The 20882-nt window shown below is 35.0% G+C and overlaps 2 protein-coding genes across 7 annotated transcripts in view; one reads left to right on the forward strand and one right to left on the reverse strand.

Annotated features, from left to right (window-relative positions):
* Positions 1-4142, forward strand: part of LOC124360839 (apoptosis-inducing factor 3-like) — a 56807-nt gene extending 52665 nt beyond the window's left edge. For all 5 annotated transcript variants that reach the window (XM_046814783.1, XM_046814784.1, XM_046814786.1 and 2 more), the window contains 2 exons: positions 1482-1698; positions 3648-4142. In XM_046814783.1, the coding sequence (XP_046670739.1) occupies positions 1482-1698; positions 3648-3874 (444 nt within the window). In that variant the 3' untranslated portion in view covers positions 3875-4142. The remainder of the gene's footprint in view (positions 1-1481; positions 1699-3647) is intronic.
* Positions 4143-16764: 12622 nt separating this feature from the next.
* LOC124360840 (integumentary mucin C.1) overlaps positions 16765-20882 on the reverse strand; it is a 36956-nt gene continuing 32838 nt past the window's right edge. Inside the window, exon 3 of one of the 2 annotated variants that reach the window (XM_046814789.1) lies at positions 16765-19309. In XM_046814789.1, coding sequence (XP_046670745.1) covers positions 19215-19309 — 95 coding nt within the window. In that variant the 3' untranslated portion in view covers positions 16765-19214. The other variant, XM_046814790.1, reaches the window with a different exon arrangement.

Here is a 20882-nt window from a genome sequence, read left to right on the forward strand (position 1 = left end):
CACACTCCTTGTACAATATTCGTAGAGTGTGTAGATGTACCAGGTGGGTGAAAAGTAACTAGTTATTTTAAAACTGTTATAAAATCTGTGTATTACCGATTTCATGTTGGCAACAGTGGCATAATAACAGAGTATGCATTAACATTTTATACTGCCTGCCTAACCTAGTTCATTGTTGTCCTTTAGAAACAACTGATGCATTGTAAACAAACATGGTTGAGAAATTGCCTGTTTATGAGCAAGCTTGGATTGCTTTGCATGATGAAGTGTGGAAATTGATTATTTTAGTGCAAAGATGGTGGCGTAGAGAGAAGGGAGTAAATGCTTCAATACATCCAGAGACAATTAAGAACTGTCTTGCAGAGATGATGACCATGGGCTCTGTGAAAGATAGAAGTGGCCACCCATGCACATCAAGATTGGAGGAAAATGTGACTGTTGAGGAAATATTTACTCATTGCCCAAAAAAATCAACACGTCAGGCAGTCGTTTGAAGTGGACTAACAATGCATACAGTACATACGGTGTTAAATAAGGAACTACATTTTCACCCTCATTATGTGCAAGAGTTGAAATTTGAACACTGTGAACGGAAGAATGGAATATGGGGAATTAATGCTGGGTTGGCACGAAGATTGGTCACAACTGTTTCAAAATATCTTGTGGAGTGACGAGGCCTTGTTCCATATTGGTGGTTTTGTCAGTCGTCATAACTGCCATTACTGGGTGCCACGTGGTACCGATCCCGAAATAACAGTTGAAAACTTGCAAACTCGCACCAAAGTGACCGTGACCTGGTGTGGAATGACTGCAACAAAGCTCATTGGTCCATATCTTCTGCGTGACACTATGAATGCTGATCGCTACCTTCAGATGCTTCAAGACTGTGTGTGGTCTATGATATCACAATGGGGAAACATTGATGACCTCATTTTTATGCAAGATTGTGCGTTATCCCACTTTGCAGTAATTTTTCGCCAGTGATTAGATCAAACATTTCCTGGGCATTGGCTAGGAGGGCGTGGACCACACGAATGGTCCAGTCACCTGGTCCAGTCCAGATCTTACTCCAGGTGATTTTTATTGTGGGGCTACACCAAGGAGGAGGTATGTAAGTCCTAGGAATTGGAAAACAGAATTCAAGAGGTTATCACCAACATCCCAATTGTATGTAGCAAAACACATGTACTGGTTTCTTAATAAATCAGGATCGTTATTAAATAATTTATAACAGTTTTATAATACCTGCTACTTTTCACCCACCCATATATGATTCACACAGTCCAGATGAGGGTGGGGTCAGAAAAGAACCCGTAGAAGGTTTTACCATTTTCTGCAGTATTCGCCTTTGACCTTAGAATTAATTACACGACATGCATAACTTTTGGACATCCTACAGAAAAACTGAGATCCCATGAAATTTGTTGATGATGCTGTATTTAGTAGCATGTGTTATTTTCTATATTCTGTAAATGTTCCAGTACCTGGAGACAAGCTTGAAGCACATTTTTGCTGGAGGAGACATAGCGTTTGCACCAGTGTTCGCCAACAACAACCAGCGAGCAGCTATCGGTCATTGGCAACTGGCCCTGTACCATGGCCACATTGCAGCCAAGAATATGTTGGGAAAGAAAACAGAGCTGCACACTGTTCCTTTCTTCTGGACCAACCTCCTCGGCTCTGCCTTCAGATACACGGGTAAGTGTTTTCTAGCTTATGGAACAAGAGTTGGAATTGTGTAACCAAGCGGTTACACTTGGGATCCAGTGTACAGGTAAGTGTTTTCTAGCTTATGGAACCAGAGTTGGAATTGTGTAACCAAGCGGTTACACTTGGGATCCAATGTACGGGTAAGTGTTTTCTAGCTTATGGAACAAGAGTTGGAATTGTGTAACCAAGCGGTTACACTTGGGATCCAATGTACAGGTAAGTGTTTTCTAGCTTATGGAACCAGAGTTGGAATTGTGTAACCAAGCGGTTACACTTGGGATCCAGTGTACGGGTAAGTGTTTTCTAGCTTATGGAACAAGAGTAGGAATTGTGTAACCAAGCGGTTACACTTGGGATCCAGTGTACGGGTAAGTGTTTTCTAGCTTATGGAACAAGAGTAGGAATTGTGTAACCAAGCAGTTACACTTGGGATCCAGTGTACGGGTAAGTGTTTTCTAGCTTATGGAACCAGAGTTGGAATTCTGTAACCAAGCAGTTACACTTGGGATCCAGTGTACAGGTAAGTGTTTTCTAGCTTATGGAACAAGAGTTGGAATTGTGTAACCAAGTGGTTACACTTGGGATCCAGTGTACGGGTAAGTGTTTTCTAGCTTATGGAACCAGAGTTGGAATTGTGTAACCAAGCGGTTACACTTGGGATCCAGTGTACTCTTAGGGTGATGAAACATAACTTTGTACTTGCTATCTGCATTACAATACTGATCAACCACTGTACAATTAATACTTTATAGCAATTTAAACATAATCACATGTTTTAGCCAATTTGTCTAAATTCATCTGAAAGTGGTGCCAATAGCTGTGTATTGTCAATTAAATTTGGATTATTAAACATGAATACTATCATTTTTTCAAAATTCCTAAATATACTAGGTAACTTTTCTAATCATTCTCTTCGTATAAACCTTCCTCGTATTTTAACGAATATTTTACAAAAAGAATTAGCCGATTTAGTCCAGCCATTCTTGAGATAAGCGTTTGGCAACACATTTTGCAATTCATTTTTATTTATAAGACGTGACAGTAAATTTGTGATGCTATTGTAGGCTACACAGATGAAACAGATAATGTTGTATTTGGTGATATAAACAGACTACACTAAGAGCCAGGTAATTTGATTTTTGTGTTTTGAAGCCTACACTGAACAGATTCATGACGTTTTATTTGTGCCAACCCTCTCTCTAAGTCCTAAAGAATTCTTTGACTTAAACTTGGTGCATGTGTAATCCTGTTTGTTTATGAATTGCTTTATAGACTGCAGAATTTATCTTTTTCTATTATTAAGTTGAATACTGGTATTTTATTTTGTCTTAAAAATTTTTCTATTGATTTTATGTTTTATTTTTTGTTCTCTTAGTACAAGAAGAAGCTTATAAATTGCATTTATTCTTATACCTTTGCCCTGCTTCCGGAGTGATGGGATTTTCAGGATGGGTGAGGTTGGGGGTAGGGCCCGCCTCCTATCGAGATCCATGAAGAAGAATTTAGGGCACTAATCTCAAAGTCATGTCCCTTCAAAAGAAGCGGAGGCCAGCTCTGAACCAGCCTCTCCAGTCAAAGCAGGCAGGGGGTGGCACACCCTTGTTGAGGCTAGCAAGAACTTCTGACACTTAAGGAACGAACCTCACCAACTCCAACAGTCATCTCCCGCAGTAGACTAGACATATTGAATTACCCTTGCACCCCAGAGTCTCGACATTTGTGGTTAGTAATGTGTCGCCCCTGGACATCCATAAGATTGCCCAGATTTAAGTGACACATCGGTTTTTGCTGTGCTCAGTGGTAGGTTCAACTGGAAGGTATAAACCGGCCAGAAGTGATCCCTGCTGGGTTGTTTATTTTTTTATTTTCTATGACGAAACTAACAGCATGTTTATGTTGTATGGTCAATAAAATCTTGTTTCTTCTGTGTTTTGTAGGCTACGCTGAACAGGCAGATGATGTGGTGATTGATGGAGATCTGAAGGCACTGCAGTTCACAGCCTACTTCTGCCAAGAGGGGGTAGTGAAGGCTGTCCTGAGTACCAACAACACCACGGCTGCCTTCGCCGAGTATCTCAGTGTCGGTAATCGGCTCACCAAGCAAGAGGTCCAGGCCGATCCCAAGAAATGGCTTGCCCAAGTGCCCAAGGGGAAAATGAATTAGTTGAGTAATATTTTGGCAGTATTAAAGTTGCCTGATGGTTGTAAGCTTTTGTGATAACAGTTTATTCACTCTTCGTTCTCTATGTATTTGCAAGCCAAGTGTCCTTGTGGAGTCGTCGTATCAATATTTTTGGAAATTGTTAAGGTCATTGTTTATTCTGCACTACTCAGGTGAATGGGATTGCAAAATTGTGAGTGACAGCATTTAATATTGTTTATCTACAGTAATTTATTGTATGTTTTTATAATTATTAAACAATTTAAGTTGAGCATTGAAATTTCTTATTCTTATACCTTTCTTCGTACTAAAATTTTAACATGATTGGCTGAGATTTACCGAAGCCTACCACTGGAGTGATGGGTAATATTTCATTTCTGTCAGTGCACAAAGCATCATTTCCATATAAGCAAGATTGAGTTATCACTCTTTTGGATTTGGCTGATCATCAGGAAATATGTGTACACTGGACTTATGGGTAACTTTGATGGCAACAAGAAAATCGCAGATTAAATAAAACTTTAAACAAACAGAGCTCAACCACAACATGTAATGTAGTAATATATGCAGTCTAATGAAATTAAATATGGATTTAAATTTTGCATGCAACCTCAGTAAAGCGTGTTATGTGACATACATTATTGGCATACTCCTATCTCATGTACTGAATAACATTATGAATGTACACATGATTTGATATAGGGTGTCCCGTAACTCTCTGGACAAAGGTACATCACAATATTGCTTACATTGAGATGGACACGTTTCACCATATGCACACAGGTCTGCATAAGAGGTAGGAGAATGAAGCTAAACTCAGTAGTCTCACCCTCAGTCTGCCATAAATAAGAGCAAAAGAAACAATAGGGAAAACCCTTGTCAGAAAATTAAAACAAAGACAAAGTTATATACTTTACAATCCCCTATGTGTCATGATTATTGGAAAAAATTAGAAGATTCATCTTAGAATACAAGATGAGAACCGCTTTTAGAACACAAAACACTCCTAGACAAAGTCTCGTAAGAACCAAACACAAAATGGCAAACATTACTAAAAAAAAACTGGGTTTACAGTATAACATGTTCTTGTAATAGAGAATACATAGGCGAGACAAAAATATCACAAAATATGAGTATTAAAGAACAAATAGAAAATACAAAAAAAAGTCTAGTGGAGAAGTCTAAATTTAATTTACTCAACACTGGTGGTCTGAAAAACACCTCACCAACATGACTGCCTGCCTGTATTGACTCATAGTGATAGTGGTCCCAGGAAAAAGTGAAATAATGATGATTTTAGGTAAAATCAACAAACTAGAGGGGTGACAAATTATTAGACTCAATCAGATTTTTAGGAGAAGAATTTCACGAGGATTGTGTGCTACAAACAGTGAAACATCCAACTTCTGTTATGGTCTGGAGTTCAATGTCAGTACATGGGCCTGGTAGGCTATATATTGTTGAAAAACAATGAGACAGGACCAGTACCTCAATGTTTTACACCGAAGAATGGTTCCACATGCCAAAAACTGGTTTCCAGATGATGAATTTGTGTTTATGCACGATGGAGTGCCATGTCACCAAGCAAAAACAGTTAACAGCTTTTTAAATTGAAAAGAAATCAGTCTTGGCCAGGAAATAGCCCGGATATGAATCCGATTGAGAATCTTTGGACTATAGTTAAAAACAGGATGAAAAAAGAGAAAAATACAACAAAAAACTGGTTTGATAGAGACTTTAATAAAAATTTGGCACCATGACCAAGAAATAAAGGATTCTTGCGAAAAACTGGTGGAAAGTATGTCAAACAGATTGGCATTGCTTAAAAAAAATAAGGGATTACATACTACGTATTAGATGTGTGTAAAAGTTAAAAATTAATAAAATGTATTGAAAAACCATGTTGAGTCTAATAATTTGTCACCCCTCCCTCTGTACCTATGAACTACACCTTACCTCGAGTACTGTAAGTGGTCCTCTCACAATTATTATACTGTACATCCTAATTTGAAGACTTAAGAATAATGCTCAATTAACTGACTTCCGCTTAACGGACCTAAATAATGATGTCCACAGCAAGCAAGCTCAATCATTACAGCCATATCATATTTAGTACAACTAAAGCTTAAGAAAATCATTTTTCTCATGTAACATTGAAACATCTCTACAATAAAAATTAAACCAATCAAGTAATATAACATAAATCAAGAATACAAGTGCAGTGGTTAGTTACATATGTCTAACTTTAATTTGTAAACTTAAAATGCCCACAAAATTCCCTTTTGGTTCTTGTGCAGTCAGAGTAAAATATTCAGGGTTTAAATGCACTGGCCCGTGTGATACGTCTCACCATGCAGGCTGTAAGAATATGTAGAAATGTCTCTGAAGAATGGACAGACTTATATGGACATAATGGCTATATAAGTCTAAATGAGCTCTTACCAACTAATGAGCTTAAGACAGATAAAGATGATCGATTCTTTAAAGCCAAAGCTACCTGCACGGTTAGATGAGATTACTTCTAGGATTCTTAAATTTTGCAAAGAGGAACTTCTTTCACCGCCTGAGTATGTAACCATCTTATCACTTCTTCAAGGATCTTTTCCCTCCAGTCTGAAAATGGCTAGTCATTCCCCTGCACAAAAAAGGAAAAAAGAATGACACAGGAAACTATAGACCAATATCTTTGATTTCAAACTTCTCAAAAATTATTGAGAGAATTGTTTTATCAAGGCTCTATTGAGATCTTGATATCAATGGTCTGCTTACTGAGAGTCAGCATGGGTTTGTGAGGGGCAGGTCATCAGTGACAGGCTTGGAAGATCTAGTTGAATAAATAATCACCAGCATTGAAGATGGCCAAAAATGTGTCACAGGAATATTCTTAGATCTCATCAAAGCTTTTGATTGCTTGAGCCATGGTCTAATTCTGTCAAAGCTGAGATATCTAAGAATTGAAGGAACATCACTTCGATGGTTTGCCAGTGAAACATGCAAGACATTACCTATTCTGCTATCTGTGTCTAGAGGTGACCCTCAAGAGTCATTGTTGGGGCTAGTTTTTTCATATTGTTTATGAACGATTTACCATTCTATATCAACCCCTATGGGAAATGCTTCATGTACGCTGATGATACTGCCATCTTATCTTCATACAAATCTGTGAACAATCTTGAGATAAATTCTTTTGTATCAGTGAATGTGACCCTTGACTATAATTCAACAACAATGACTCGGTCCTCAACGAAGAAAAGGCGAAGCAGCTGATATTTGGAACAAAGAAAAATGAAGTAGCTGGTATACCGAATCTTGAAACCACTGGCCACACCAAACATCTGGGAGTTAATGTGGATGTGACCTCTTGGAGGAACCATGTTCACATCATTTGTAACAAAACTCAGCAGTTCATTGTATGCTATGAGGAGAACTGTTACTACTGGTACAGCAAAGATTGTAAGAGTTGCTTACCACACCCTTTTTGAAAGCCATATGACCTATGGAATCATCTTATGGGGAGCTCGTCCTGTGGCAACCTAACCAAAAGAGAGCAATAAGAACATTGCCTGGATTAAAAATAAGTGATAGACGCAGAAAAGCTTTTCAAGATATGGAAATTTTGACAGTGGTTTCTCGCAACGTCCTGGCAGCGATTTCGTCTGCTTATACACATGGACTCCACAGACTTGCTGGTGCTCATGAACACAACACCAGATTTGCCAACTGCAATCTTCCATTTCACCGTACAGCATTGTACGCGAAGAAATCAGCATACGCTGGTGCCACGTTTTACAACCTTCTCTCAGATGAGTTGAAGAGTCGAAACAACCATAATTGCAGGCTCCACTTAAAAAATGGCTTGCTCAACGACCATTCTACACAGCGAATGTCCTGGAGAAACTTTGACAGATATATTTAATGTAACTTTGTTCTTGTAAAAATGTTATGTTATGTAATGTAATTCTTTTGACGCCTTTCAAATCTTAATGATTTTGAATAAAGTTATTCTCTTTATCATAGTAGTAGCTTAGCGACCGTGGAGTGCATATCGTCCTCGTCTCTCGGACACTCTGAGTCTTGGTATAGTGTTTATACATAGTTTTATTTTTAGTGCTGTTGTATTATTTTAGTCATTACGAAGTGTCATCAGTGTACCCGTGTTATTGTCAAAGACTATAAATATCATGAACTGAGTTCTCACTTTTTATCATTCATTTTGTTTGTAAAATGCTGAGGAATAATTACGGACGAAGACTATGAACATATTGAACACTGATTCTTGATGAAAATGTGTTTCGACCAGTTTTACTAAACATTTGAGAGATGGTGACATCCCAAATAGACCTGCAGGTGTTAAATCTGTGAGTACTAAGATTCCAAGCAAAAGTTTTAAAGGCAATTCAGAAGCTGATTTGGATGCAAGCTCTACAAGAACTTATAGAAAACTTAAATGTCAGATTTGTAATAAAGGATATGCACACATATTCATAAATGTGTGTGTGTGTTAAATGTATTTTATCTTTTCATATGGAACGTGTAACGGAATTTAAACCGAAAGAAGAGTATAGTGAGGTTAAAGCAATCTGGGAATGTCAACTGTATGCTCAGGATACCACAGGACCGCTATCTACCGATAAACTATTTCTGCTACAGGATAAGGCTTATCTGACGACGTAAGTGGTGTTATCATTGTCTCTGATTATGAATAAAGTAGTTTCATTTTGAAATGAAGTCAAAAACACAGACGCAGATTTTAAGGACTCAATGGAGAAATACTCTGATTGGATTATGGAAAATTTCCGAAAACTGATGTTTTGTTGACAATACTAAGTTCTAAAACATTGACGTATTTCGTCGATATTACAATACGGTATATGACAAGTAATTCTGAATTATTGCTGAATATTAAAGGAAAAAATTAACAATCAACAATTTACAAACTAAATTTAGTAGTAAGCGTGAAGGTTATTTGAAAGTTACTCATATCAACATTAAGAACTTAAGAGCTCGTTATGAATCGTTGTTAAAAATTATTTGAGATTAATACTTTTTTTTATATATTTGTTAATTTTATATAGCCATGCTGTCTTCTCTTCCAAACTAAAAGTTAAAACTTGGACTAAGTTGTTCATGCACATAACTTAATTGTTCAAAATATGGTCTATATAGTTATTAAAAAATAATTTAATTGAACTTCTCACAAAATATCCATTTAGATTAACTGTTTAAGAAAAAGTTTTTGAAGACATCTAAATGTCCATATGGCACCTAAACACAGTGAGGGAGATAAATACAACAAGAATTATCCTTCCATTCCGTTTAAGGACAAAACAGGGTTGTATAGATGGCAACACTGTAGCGGTGTTGCCATTTTTGATCCTTACAAGGCACGATGAGACCATTTTATATGCTGATCATGCAACTTTGAGTTAGTGCATCAGCTGAAGGTAACATTGAAATGTCTGTTTTTCTCAGTCTACCAAACTTAAATAAGTATTTTCAAAATAATATTAAATCCAAATAAAACCAATTACGTTGAGTTCAATACTTTAACAGTATAAATATAAAGTTATTAACCGTAATCTACAAATGGACAAAGTCCCAATAAAAAAGTGAAAGAAGTAAATTTTAGTTCTGACTTTGGTTGGTTTCCTTAATTGGAGCAAACACACAAACATAATTTTAAAATTGAAGTGAAAACTGTACATTTGTGATCTCATATCACTATATTTCTCGCACATATTATTTTCGGTATTTCTATGTACCGATCAAACAGTGGAAAATCTTAGTCAATATTGGTTATTCATAACAAAGCAATACGCATTCTTCTAAAACTAAATTGGGATGATTCTATAACAAATTTCAAGAATTATGACAGTATATTATGGATATATTTATACTATACTATTTGTAAAATGTTAGCAGTAAAATTGAATTACGTAGTGATATTCTCATCAATATAACACAAGAAATCAAAATAACGTGGTTGTAAGTAAACCAATGTGTATATTTTGCAATTGTAAACTATAAAATGATCCAACTAAAACTTAAAGATAATTTAATAAATCTACCATTGTACTGTATTCTTTCTCTGAATTTTATAAAACCAATTGTGTTTAAAAATGTTGTTATATATTTATCTAAATAAGTAATGATTTATATGAACATTCAATGTTTCTCTGTGAAACCTATTGTATAGATTAAGTTTGTGCAATTTTGTACCTAATTAAATAATGTTCTAATGTTATGAATAAAGATAATTATAATTCTAAAATTCTTAACTTTGGTTGACAAGTATCAAATTACTTTTTTTTATAATGAATCATGTGGATTTAAACTTCTTAAGATAAATAATAATCTTTCATTAATGTTCACCAATTCAACACATTTTTTCTAATAAACTACTGATAAGACAATAATAAACAACTAGGCGTGACACAACGCTTCGGTATGATTTGTTTATTTTAATCTAGTTTGTAATTATGTATTACGTTAGTTATACCTGAAGAAGATATCAGATTGCAGATATCGAAACGTAGTCTTACTGATTTCTTGTTTCACTGAACGATGGCAAATGTCCAGAAAAATCCTATTTCCTTTACAATCCTTCCATTGTCAAAAATAACCTTCAAACAAAGAATAAAGTTAAATACACATAGCTAGTTTGTAAACCAGACTTTTATGTTTTCAAAGGTTCAGTGTAGTATGTGAAGTATAAAAAAACACTGAAGTTTGTTACTTGAGTTTTAAATTTTCAAGTATAGTACAATCTCGTTTATTCGGATCTCGGATTTTTTGAAGTGGAAATTCCAATTTTTAATTTTAAATATTGTTTTTTTTTTAGCGTAATTTCTTTTCCCGTTAATTAACACGTGTTCAGCATTCTGAAAAATGCGCATAATATTGTAAAAAATTAACAATTTTGTATTAAGCCCATGCAGGATTTATAATTACAAATTTGAAAAATAAAACTAGCTTCAGATTAACAATGGCATCAATGCGATGACCGATGTTGGATTTTATCAGTAGCTTGTTCCTCAACGGTAACAGAGAGCAGTGTAAATAATTCTGACAATGAAGAACGGGAAGACGTGACTCATTCTGATGCCACTGTGCAGATATATTGACTGATTGTATAGCTTAAGTACGACACGTCGCGTCGCGGCGATAGCTGAAATGATGGTCTTGAAATAGCTGTATTTTCGAACTTGCAGGAATTATCTAAAAGTGTCTGACTTAGTTTTTTTACAACAGTAACCAATTATTTTAATTTCTTTTCCCTATAATTATTGATTTCTGAATAACAAAATTTTAAAAAACTATTGTATTTATAACAAAAAATCCTTATTATCTGTAATCTACAGTGCTTTTACCGTATTCCCGAATTAACTGGATTTTCGTTTATCCGGTTCACCTCCGATCCCAATTAATCCGGATAAACCAGGTTGTACTGAACTGTTTCATTTTGGAAAATTAAAAAATAGTCCGCACACAATATTTTATTAAAGATAGGATTGGTTTGATATACTGAAAATTTTAGTCCAACCCGAAAGCATAATGTTCTTTTTATTTATTTTTATCATTTATTTCTTTTTTTATAGAATTAAAAAAGCAGGATTTAGAAAGTATGGTTATAGCTTACCTAACCAATTAACTACACAGTAATGTGCTGCAGATTGCAACATGTGTAACCAGCGTACACAATATCAGCTGAGTTGCAAAGATTAGATGAGTCAGTTATGTTTAATCAGCAGTCACATGTCGTTCTGATAGGCTAAACTCCAACAAAAATCTTCCAGCTAAATATTCTTTAAAAATGTCGTATTATTTATTTAAATAAATGTTATTTGGTAATCTTCGTAGTTATATTTTTATTTAGTATATCATAAATTCTGAGATGTAAGCAATCTGAAATTAAATTAGTCTAATTAAATCTTGGCCCATTTACAACAATAAAGTTTCTTTTGGAAAAGTCAAAACGAAAGTAAATATTTATATTTATATTACAGATATTAGTTCATTCATCATTCTAAGACATAAGTAGTTAAATATTCTTAAAACTATCAATTTGAGTCTTGATGAATTTGTGTATGTTGAAAAGATGCACTTCCAATATATTTTAGTACAAAAAGTACTTCTTATAATTGTTATATTTTGCTTAATTCAATTGCGGTACCCTTTTTCATAAAATGATAAAATAAAAAATACGAGGGATGATAAAAAGTTCCCAGACTTGGTATATAGTATGAGAATGAAATGTCGCATGCGATACTGTTTGCAACAGTGTATTCTCTGACTCAACAATCACACAGCTGGTGTTTTAGTACGTCACTGAAAAAAGCAACATTTTTGAGGTTAGTTTTATGGATTTTGCTATTTGCAGTGTAATGAAAATGAATGTGAAAGTAGAGCAACTTGTTTGCATGAAGGTTTGTGTGAAACCAAACAAAACTTTTCTGATGCTACAAGGTGATTTTGGTGAAGAATGTTTAAGGCTATCATGTTGTCATCAGTGGTACAAGAAGTTTAAATATGGTCGAACGTCCACAGAAGGTGATGCGCGTTCCGGACGCCCTTCAACATCAATCAGCGATGACAATGTTACTAAAGCGAACTCTCTCGTACAATGAGACCGTCGACTAACAATCCATGAAATGGCAGAAGAATATAAAATTTCATTTGGAACATACCAAGAAGTTTTAACTAAAGAACTTCAAAAGAGTCGTGTTGCGGCAAACACTGTTGACCCAATACTAAAAACAACACCGAGTTCAAGTTTCTGAGGAACTTCTTGAAATGGCAAATGATGAAGAGAGCTTCTTGAAACATGTCATTACGGAGGACGAGACATGGGTTTTTGGTTAAGACGTGATCACAATATCCTGTCATCACAATATGGACATGAAAAGGCTTTCCAAGACCCAAGAAATCTCGCTAAATCAAATCAAATGTGAAGGTGATGCTTACGGTTTTCTTAAACTGTAAATGTGTTGTCTACTATGAATTCCATGCACAAGTTGAGACAATAGTTTTGTTTATCTTGAAACCCTAAGACAATTGCGTAATGCTGTCAGAAGAAAGAGACCTGGGTTGTGGTAAAGTGATGATTGAGTTCTTCATCACGACAACGCTCCTATTCACGCTGCATTAATCATCCGTGAGTTTTGTGCAAATAACGCAATGACTGTCATCCCTCATCCCCCCACTCACCTGACCTGGCTCCGGCCGACTGTTTTCTTATTCCTAAGCTCAAGAGAGCAGAAAGCTGTATCCTGAAAGGCCGAAGATTACAAACAGTTGACGAAATTAAAAAAATGACGTAGCTGCTAAACACCATTATAAAAGAAGACTTTTTAGAGGCCTTTGATTGATCAGCGGAATCACCGGTGGGAAATGTGTGTAGCTCCCCAAGGGGAGTGTACTTTGAAGGAAACAAATTCGAATAACTTGAATAAATGTATAAAAATTCAGTCGAGGAACTTTATTGCCCCTGGTATAAACTTATTTGCTTTAAATACTTTTTTGTAAATTTCAAGCCTTAGTCTAGAACTTTAAATTATATTACAGGTTAGGCCCAGATGATTATTTATGAAAAGCCCATCCAGCCCATCCTTGCGTACTGCCCACTTTCATGTGTTGACAAACCACAGGTACTACAGATAAATATCAATCACTTCATGCTTATTTAAAATGCCTCAATCCCGCCGACTGTGAAGTACATATTTGCTTTCTTAGTGCTAAAGGCGTGAAAGCAGCTGATGAAATTTGCCATCAGAAACTTGTGAAGCGTACGGACAAAACATTATGAGTCATGGAAAGGCACGCAAGTGCGTTAGAGCATTAAAAGATGACAGAAATTATGTTCATGATTAGAAACATATTAATGTACTCAGTGTTCACTGACCATTAGATGCAAAAAGTGAACGATAAACTAAAAACGAACAGACGATTTATTTGTTATCAAAGAAGTTTCCTCAAGTTTCAAGAAGTGTTCTCTTTGAGTTTATAGAAAGTTTAAACTATTAAAAACACAATTTTTATGCGCCTTGCATATATAAAAACAAGTGTCTTCCACATATGGCAAAAAAACTCAAGATCTTATTACATTTGACTGGGAATTATTTGATCATCTTCCATTCTATAGGCCACTGACTATTTATTATGTGTTTTGGTAACCGAATAAGCATTTTGATAATCAGCACCACAATGACAAAAATGGTGTCAAAACAGTATATTGCAGTTGCTGTCAAATCAGGCAGCAGACGTCTATGACTAAAGTATACAAAAGGTTGTTATGATACAAAATTAAATTAAAATACTTGTCTTAATATTTATAGCAATTATATAAAAAATATATTTTGATCAAGTCCTTCACTTACCAAACATTGTGTGAAGAAGCTAAGTTTCTGGCATCACTATAGACAAGAATCTAACTTGGGCCACCTCACATAGCTAATATCTTCATACAACTTAGCACCAGTCTCTTTGCAATAAGACGAATTAAACAGACTACAGATGACCAAACATTATTGCCTACCATGCAATGTTTGAATCGCACATCAGATATGGGATAATGATCTGGGGTTGAACCTCTGTACCTAACCTACAAAACGTCATACTTCAGAATAAGGCAGTGAAAATTATGGCAGGGCTGCAAAGACTAGATAGCTACAGGGAGACCTTAAAAACTCTTGAATATTAAGGAATAGAATCTGTATTATATCCCAAAAGATAAACTACTTCACCGGGGATCTGGACATATTGGTTGATCACGTCAGGGAGACTATAGTAATCTCTTTTTGAGGGTAGCTGTCCCTTGTCGGTAACGAAACGTGGGAGTGTGACCTGATGGTCTGCTGACCTTACCGCAAAGAGGAAAAGGGTCAGAGCCATCTTCAGGAGAGCCCCGAGGTTAGTGGTATCTGACTCCTACCACAGAGAGCTGACCCAGTATAATAAAGCTGTAAGGAGGGATAATCATCTATCACAGAGAATATAGTGCAATTACATTGTGGGCATGCAAGAAACCTCCAAATTTACAAACTTCTGGCCAGAATTATCCACCTAGGGTGGCCAAAAGCACATTGATGATCCTCAGGTGGTAAGCTTTTAAGTCAATATTCACTCTGCTGATTCTGTTGTGGTTGATGGTCCTGCTCCTGCTACATTAGTGGATATGGTCAGAAAACACATGCAACAACTCCCACATGTATGAAAGCCAGTTGTATCGTCATGTTGAAAAGGATAATGTGGACGATTGATACTCAGTCCTCTCAAATCCCCGTGCGCAGATGATTTCAGACCTATCTGTCTTCAGAAGGGGATTGACTCTTCTCTCTCCGTGGTATATAATATGTTCAGGGCCATTTTGGTCTTGGGACACATCCCAATTTTCTGGAAGCTGTCAATAGTCGTGTTAGTTCCTAAGTATGGTAAGACCAGGTACAATACGAATTCAAGTTATTCTGGCCAATCTCCCTATCTTTCTCCTGAAATTTTGCTTAGGCATGCCAGGGAGGAAGCCTTGAAGGCTTATTTCCTGCAGGACAGCCAACATTACTATACATCAGGTAAATCTTGTGTCTGCTCTACATCAATTGGTGAGTAGAATTGAGAAAGTGACTGAAGACAGGGAGGTGGCTTGTAGCTCCTTCCTTGACATTCAGGGGGCCTTTGACAACACTCGTACTGTACTCCATTACTGTGGCAGACAAGGCACATGGACTGGATTAAACGTTCTGTGGGTGGTCTCATGCCCTGCTTCTGAACAGATGAATATTTCACTGCATTTCAGGCGGAAGTCACAGCTGTAATGGATTGTGCCTGTAAGAATATGAAGAGAGGTGTCAACATGGAAATTGGCATCCTCGACAGCTAAGCAGTCCTTAAGGTCCTGTCCTCCAGTGAATTCAGGACAAGAATTGTTACTTAAAAATTTAACTCTGTGTTGGGTCTCAGGACACACAGGAATTGGAGGTAATGAGATCACTGATGAATTGGCAAATAAGCCATTACCGACGAACTTCATGAGGCCTCAGCCATTCTGTGGGATATCCAGACTTGCTTTTCAGGTGATCAACTCCTGGGGAAAGGACAAGCATCATAGAATATGGGCCATCACGCTGGAGCTTAGGATGAACAAGCATGTTTTGCTCTCTCCTTACAGAGAGGTTGCCCTACTAGTATTACAGTTGGAGAGAGGTGTTTTGAGATGGATAACAGAGCTTGTCACAGGGTACTGTCACATGAGAAAGCACCTTCATAGGATGGGTGTCTTCGACAGAGACGCTGTGTGTAGGGTGTGTGGGCAGCACGAGGACATGACTGAGCACATACAGCCCTCATTTTGGACTGATGTGCTTAGGTTTTGGGACCGCCCTTTTAGAATGAATGAACCCCAGAAACACAACAATGTTCAACCTGCCTGCGTATGACTCTTTTTGAGAAGAAACCATCATACATTGGTAGGAAACTACATATCCAACAACCTGTCAAACTACAAACCAATAAAGTTAAGAACCTCTTCTGCACTGCATAAATAGCTTACCCCCATACTCTATAGAAGAATTTTACAATGCAAATTCATAACATGTATAACTTAAATTCTGTACATACTATTGACACTGTTGTCTAACAACACGTTAATATAGCCTATATCTATAGATAAAAATGTGGGCTTCCATATATTAATACATTTTTACAGAATGTTTATTTTTTATGTATTAAAACTGTAAATACTTACTTAAAACAAACCTTGTACATTATGCATGATCAAATTTATAAGAAATTAATCTAATTAGTGATTAAAATATAATATTGGGCAAGTAAAAGGTATGCTCTTCAATAGTGTAGGGATTATCATCAAAAAGGGTATAAGGTGTTAATGAAAGCCGAAACAGTTTGACAAAACATTTATTCCCACATGATAAAAAAAACTTAATTGTTACGGTATGTGATACATAGCAATTGTACAAAAATACCATAAACAACTTTTAACAGACTCGGGTGTGACACATAGATCCATCCACTGAAACGACTGTACGGGGTGATATCATCAGTTTAGATAATACTCCAACTACATTAAAAGACCAGGACAAGTTTAGGTATTAAATGAACACACACTTAAAGAGGCTAAATTCTCATTTTCATCATAGAAAGACTAGACATGAATAAATCTGGCATTTCCTAACACTGTATCACAGCTTGTATACTATAGGCACACAAATATACAACTTTACAAATCGTCATTTTGTCAAAGGAGTAAAAAACATATCGCTGATTCGAATTTGAGTTGCTAAATGACAATATTGCTCTATAATTAATGAATTAAACTTTGAAGTAAAATTCACTTTATGATTTACATAACAATATCACAAAACAAAATTAATTTTGATATAACTCTTCTTAAAATAAAAAGACAAGTCGAATAAATGTAACCTGGTTTGTATTAAAAAGTTCATATTGGGTATTATTACTAAACATGATTTAAACTAAAATTACATTTTAACCTTTAATAATGCCTTGTACATTGAAACGTTTACTATGGACTGTTGAATACTATAAATTTTCATAGTTCCAAAAATAAACCACACTAATGTTACAGCCAGACAAATTTTTCAATTTTAATGTCTTTGAATTAAAAGTATATTGTAACAGTGAAAGCAGTACAATGTGTTACGTGCTGATTACGGTAACGTGAAAAGCCTAAAGCACAGACTTCAACATCAAACTCAGCTTTTGGCATAGACTGATGATATAAGATTTGAAAATAGATTTTTGCCGGTCAACATAAAAGCAAGTGAGTTTCATTCGTAATGTACATTCGAATATTTATATGTATACATAGATGTTGTATGTATGTCTTAACAGTACATCATATTTTATATTAGTAAAAACTTATTGATAATTTATTTAAAACACATTGGAAATGCAAACTGTTCATTCTATTGCGATTAAAAGATCCTATTCAAGTAAATCACTGTAGATTAACTTCATATACTAAAAAAATTAACATTTAAAATCATAATGTCAATTTAAAATATCGAGGAACTAACATTAAGGACGGATTTAGAGAGTCATATTCCGTGATTTGAGAACAGTTACTACAAAATATTAAATACAAAATGGAATATATTTTGATTAAAAAGAGAGTAAATTTAAATTATTAGATAACTGTGACACAGTCACTAACACAACAATGTAAAGCCTACTAACTAAATAGTAATTATAATTTAGCACTTTGCTGTCTATACACAAAATGGGTCAAACCATATCAGTACAAATATACTCAGATTATACAGTAAAAATATGCGATTAAACTATTAAAATTAGTGTAATATTTCAAGCAACACTGTTTAATGTTGATTAAATGCAATTAAACAGTTCCAAATGGCATGTGCTTATAACAAGAGATGACAGATAACTGAGATGATTCATAAGATAAGATAGATATCTGACTGAATCATGACATCTAGAGCTTAAGCTAAAGTTTTCCTCATTTACAAGCTACTCAATATTTAAATTTTCAATGGCCACTTATTTTAATTTCGTCATGATTTTGCTTCTAAATTAACATACATTACACTCCACTACGTACATAATAGTTGAATACTTTCAACACCACACTAATCACATGAAAGCATCAGTCTATAGAGTGATTAATGTACTTATTACTATGTACTAATTATGTTTTTATAAACATCTAGAAATTATCAAGTGTTAAGTTAAAATTGCTTTTTTAATGGGAAAATGTTATGGTCTGAAGAGTTTTATTGTGTTCAGCCATCACTAATTGGCTGAGCACTAGCAAAGAATATCACTTCGGGAGCTGGTTAATATTACAGATTTGACAGGATTAAAAAATATAGCGTACTTAATTTACTCCAACATATATTTGTGGAGGATAAATAAACTCAATTTATCGTTTTGGAAATCAATTTATTACAAGATTATTTGTCTGAATTAAGTTTCATACACTTCATAATGTTGTAGTAAACATTGTAATTCATTATTTCACTATTATACCAAAGAAACATAACAAATGAATCCATGTTAGGTAAAATTTCCCATATCTTAATTCACAAAATTAACAAGATGTTTACTGATCATCAGCATCAGTGAATCTTTTACACAGCTTATTATATAGATAAAATAAAATGTCACTTCAGTGTAATATAAAAGGACATCACACAATATATTCAGACCACAATCTTTTTTCAAACATAAGTGCTGTTGTTTTACACACGTCAAAGACAACCTTAAAATATTATTTTCCAAATCTACTCAATGAAATTTAATGTAATGTTAATTTAGTATCTTTTTCAATGAAGTTTCAACTACCGGTACTTCAAAGAGTATGGTAGTTACGTTCGGTACGGGCCTTGTAGAATTTCCAAGACACGAACCCGATCGCCATCAGTCCCATAGTTAAGATCATGCCACCTGCACAAATATAATCACAGGCAATCAATATTGTTCTATCAGCCCTCAGAGTATATGGTAGTTTGGTCCAGTCCTGGCTTGGTAGAATTTCCAAGATATAAACCCAATCACCATGAGCCCCCAAGTAAACACTATTCCACCTGCACAGATTAAGAAAAAGCAACGAATCAAAATAAAGCTTTTATTAGTACAAAACTACTGCTACTTTAATACTACCACAAATAGATTAGATGGGCATTGGAACGTTGCCAGATTAGTCACAAAAGTAGCTGGGTGAAACAGTTCAGCAAGTTGCAAATCTATATGTTTCTCGTTATCACATGATGTACGACATTTTAAATGTTTATGTTAACAGCAATTTAGAAAAACAATACATTTAATTATTTGTGATGCCAAAGGCAAATATAATACACTCAATGCTTTTACTTCAATATCCTATAAGTTGTCGCTGAAAAATAATTATTCTCAACTGAATATACTACATATAAACATGTATATGGTAATACAGTTATGGCTATGGCACACTACTACGAGTACTGATCCATTATGACACCAACATAGACCAAGACACTATATAACATGGCTTCATATCATGTTACGAAATAGGGGATAAATTTGACCTTCTAACCAACCATCCTAGTCCTACTGCTATTTTCTATAGTCATAACAATTGGGAACAAAGTTATTTTAAAATGACTAACCAGTTTATATGTTATTAATGATACAATTTTAATAAACTTATATACAAGTGCCAAAGAATTTGACAAACTTAAAGAAAAGATTGACACATAGATGGATGGACTGCCCTATTACTTATTGACTTTAAAATCAATGCATTAAGGGGATTCCCTACTGAAAAATGACCAATTTTTACAAAAAAATTTAAATTAACTTTTATATTTATTTCAATTCTATGGCTTATAAGAAACCATAAAAACATAACTTTTACTATAATATAACTTTTCATCACTGTGAAAAAATATTTGAGCACACACACTTTTGGTCTAGTCAGCCAGTGTCAGAATCAGACTCCAGCAATCCTTTTTGTAGTAATAATATATCAAATATAGCCTTTTCTTTCTTGTTAGTGGTTTATTAGGCCTACATATGTCTTCAATATACAGGGTGTCAATTAAGTCTGGAACCTCTTTTTTAATTTTTGAACCATAATAGAAAGAAATACCAAAGTTCACACGTGCTTACTGGTGATAGTAACGCACACATCTGCCCAATTACCGACCGGATAATCCCTTTGGGGGATGGTCCACAAGGAGTCGGACAAAATTCTTAAATAGCAGCATAGGTCAAATTTGGTATCAAGTTAAAGGTCTTACTTAGCAGAGTACAATGCAGCAAACCGGACTTCAAAAGGTGGATTCATTCAGTAGTTATAGCTATTTGAATTTTAAAACAATTGAACAATGTAAATTATTAAGTATTACAAGTAAACACCAATTTTTAAGTACCTGTGATCAAAGTAAGTGTTCAAAATGTTCCCCTCTCATCATCTGACAATGTAGTAATCCAAGCCAGGAATCAATAATTATTACCAATAACACAACTACTGTTAGAA

Source organism: Homalodisca vitripennis, chromosome 4 (genome assembly GCF_021130785.1).
Source record: "Homalodisca vitripennis isolate AUS2020 chromosome 4, UT_GWSS_2.1, whole genome shotgun sequence".
Lineage (NCBI taxonomy): Eukaryota > Metazoa > Arthropoda > Insecta > Hemiptera > Cicadellidae > Homalodisca > Homalodisca vitripennis.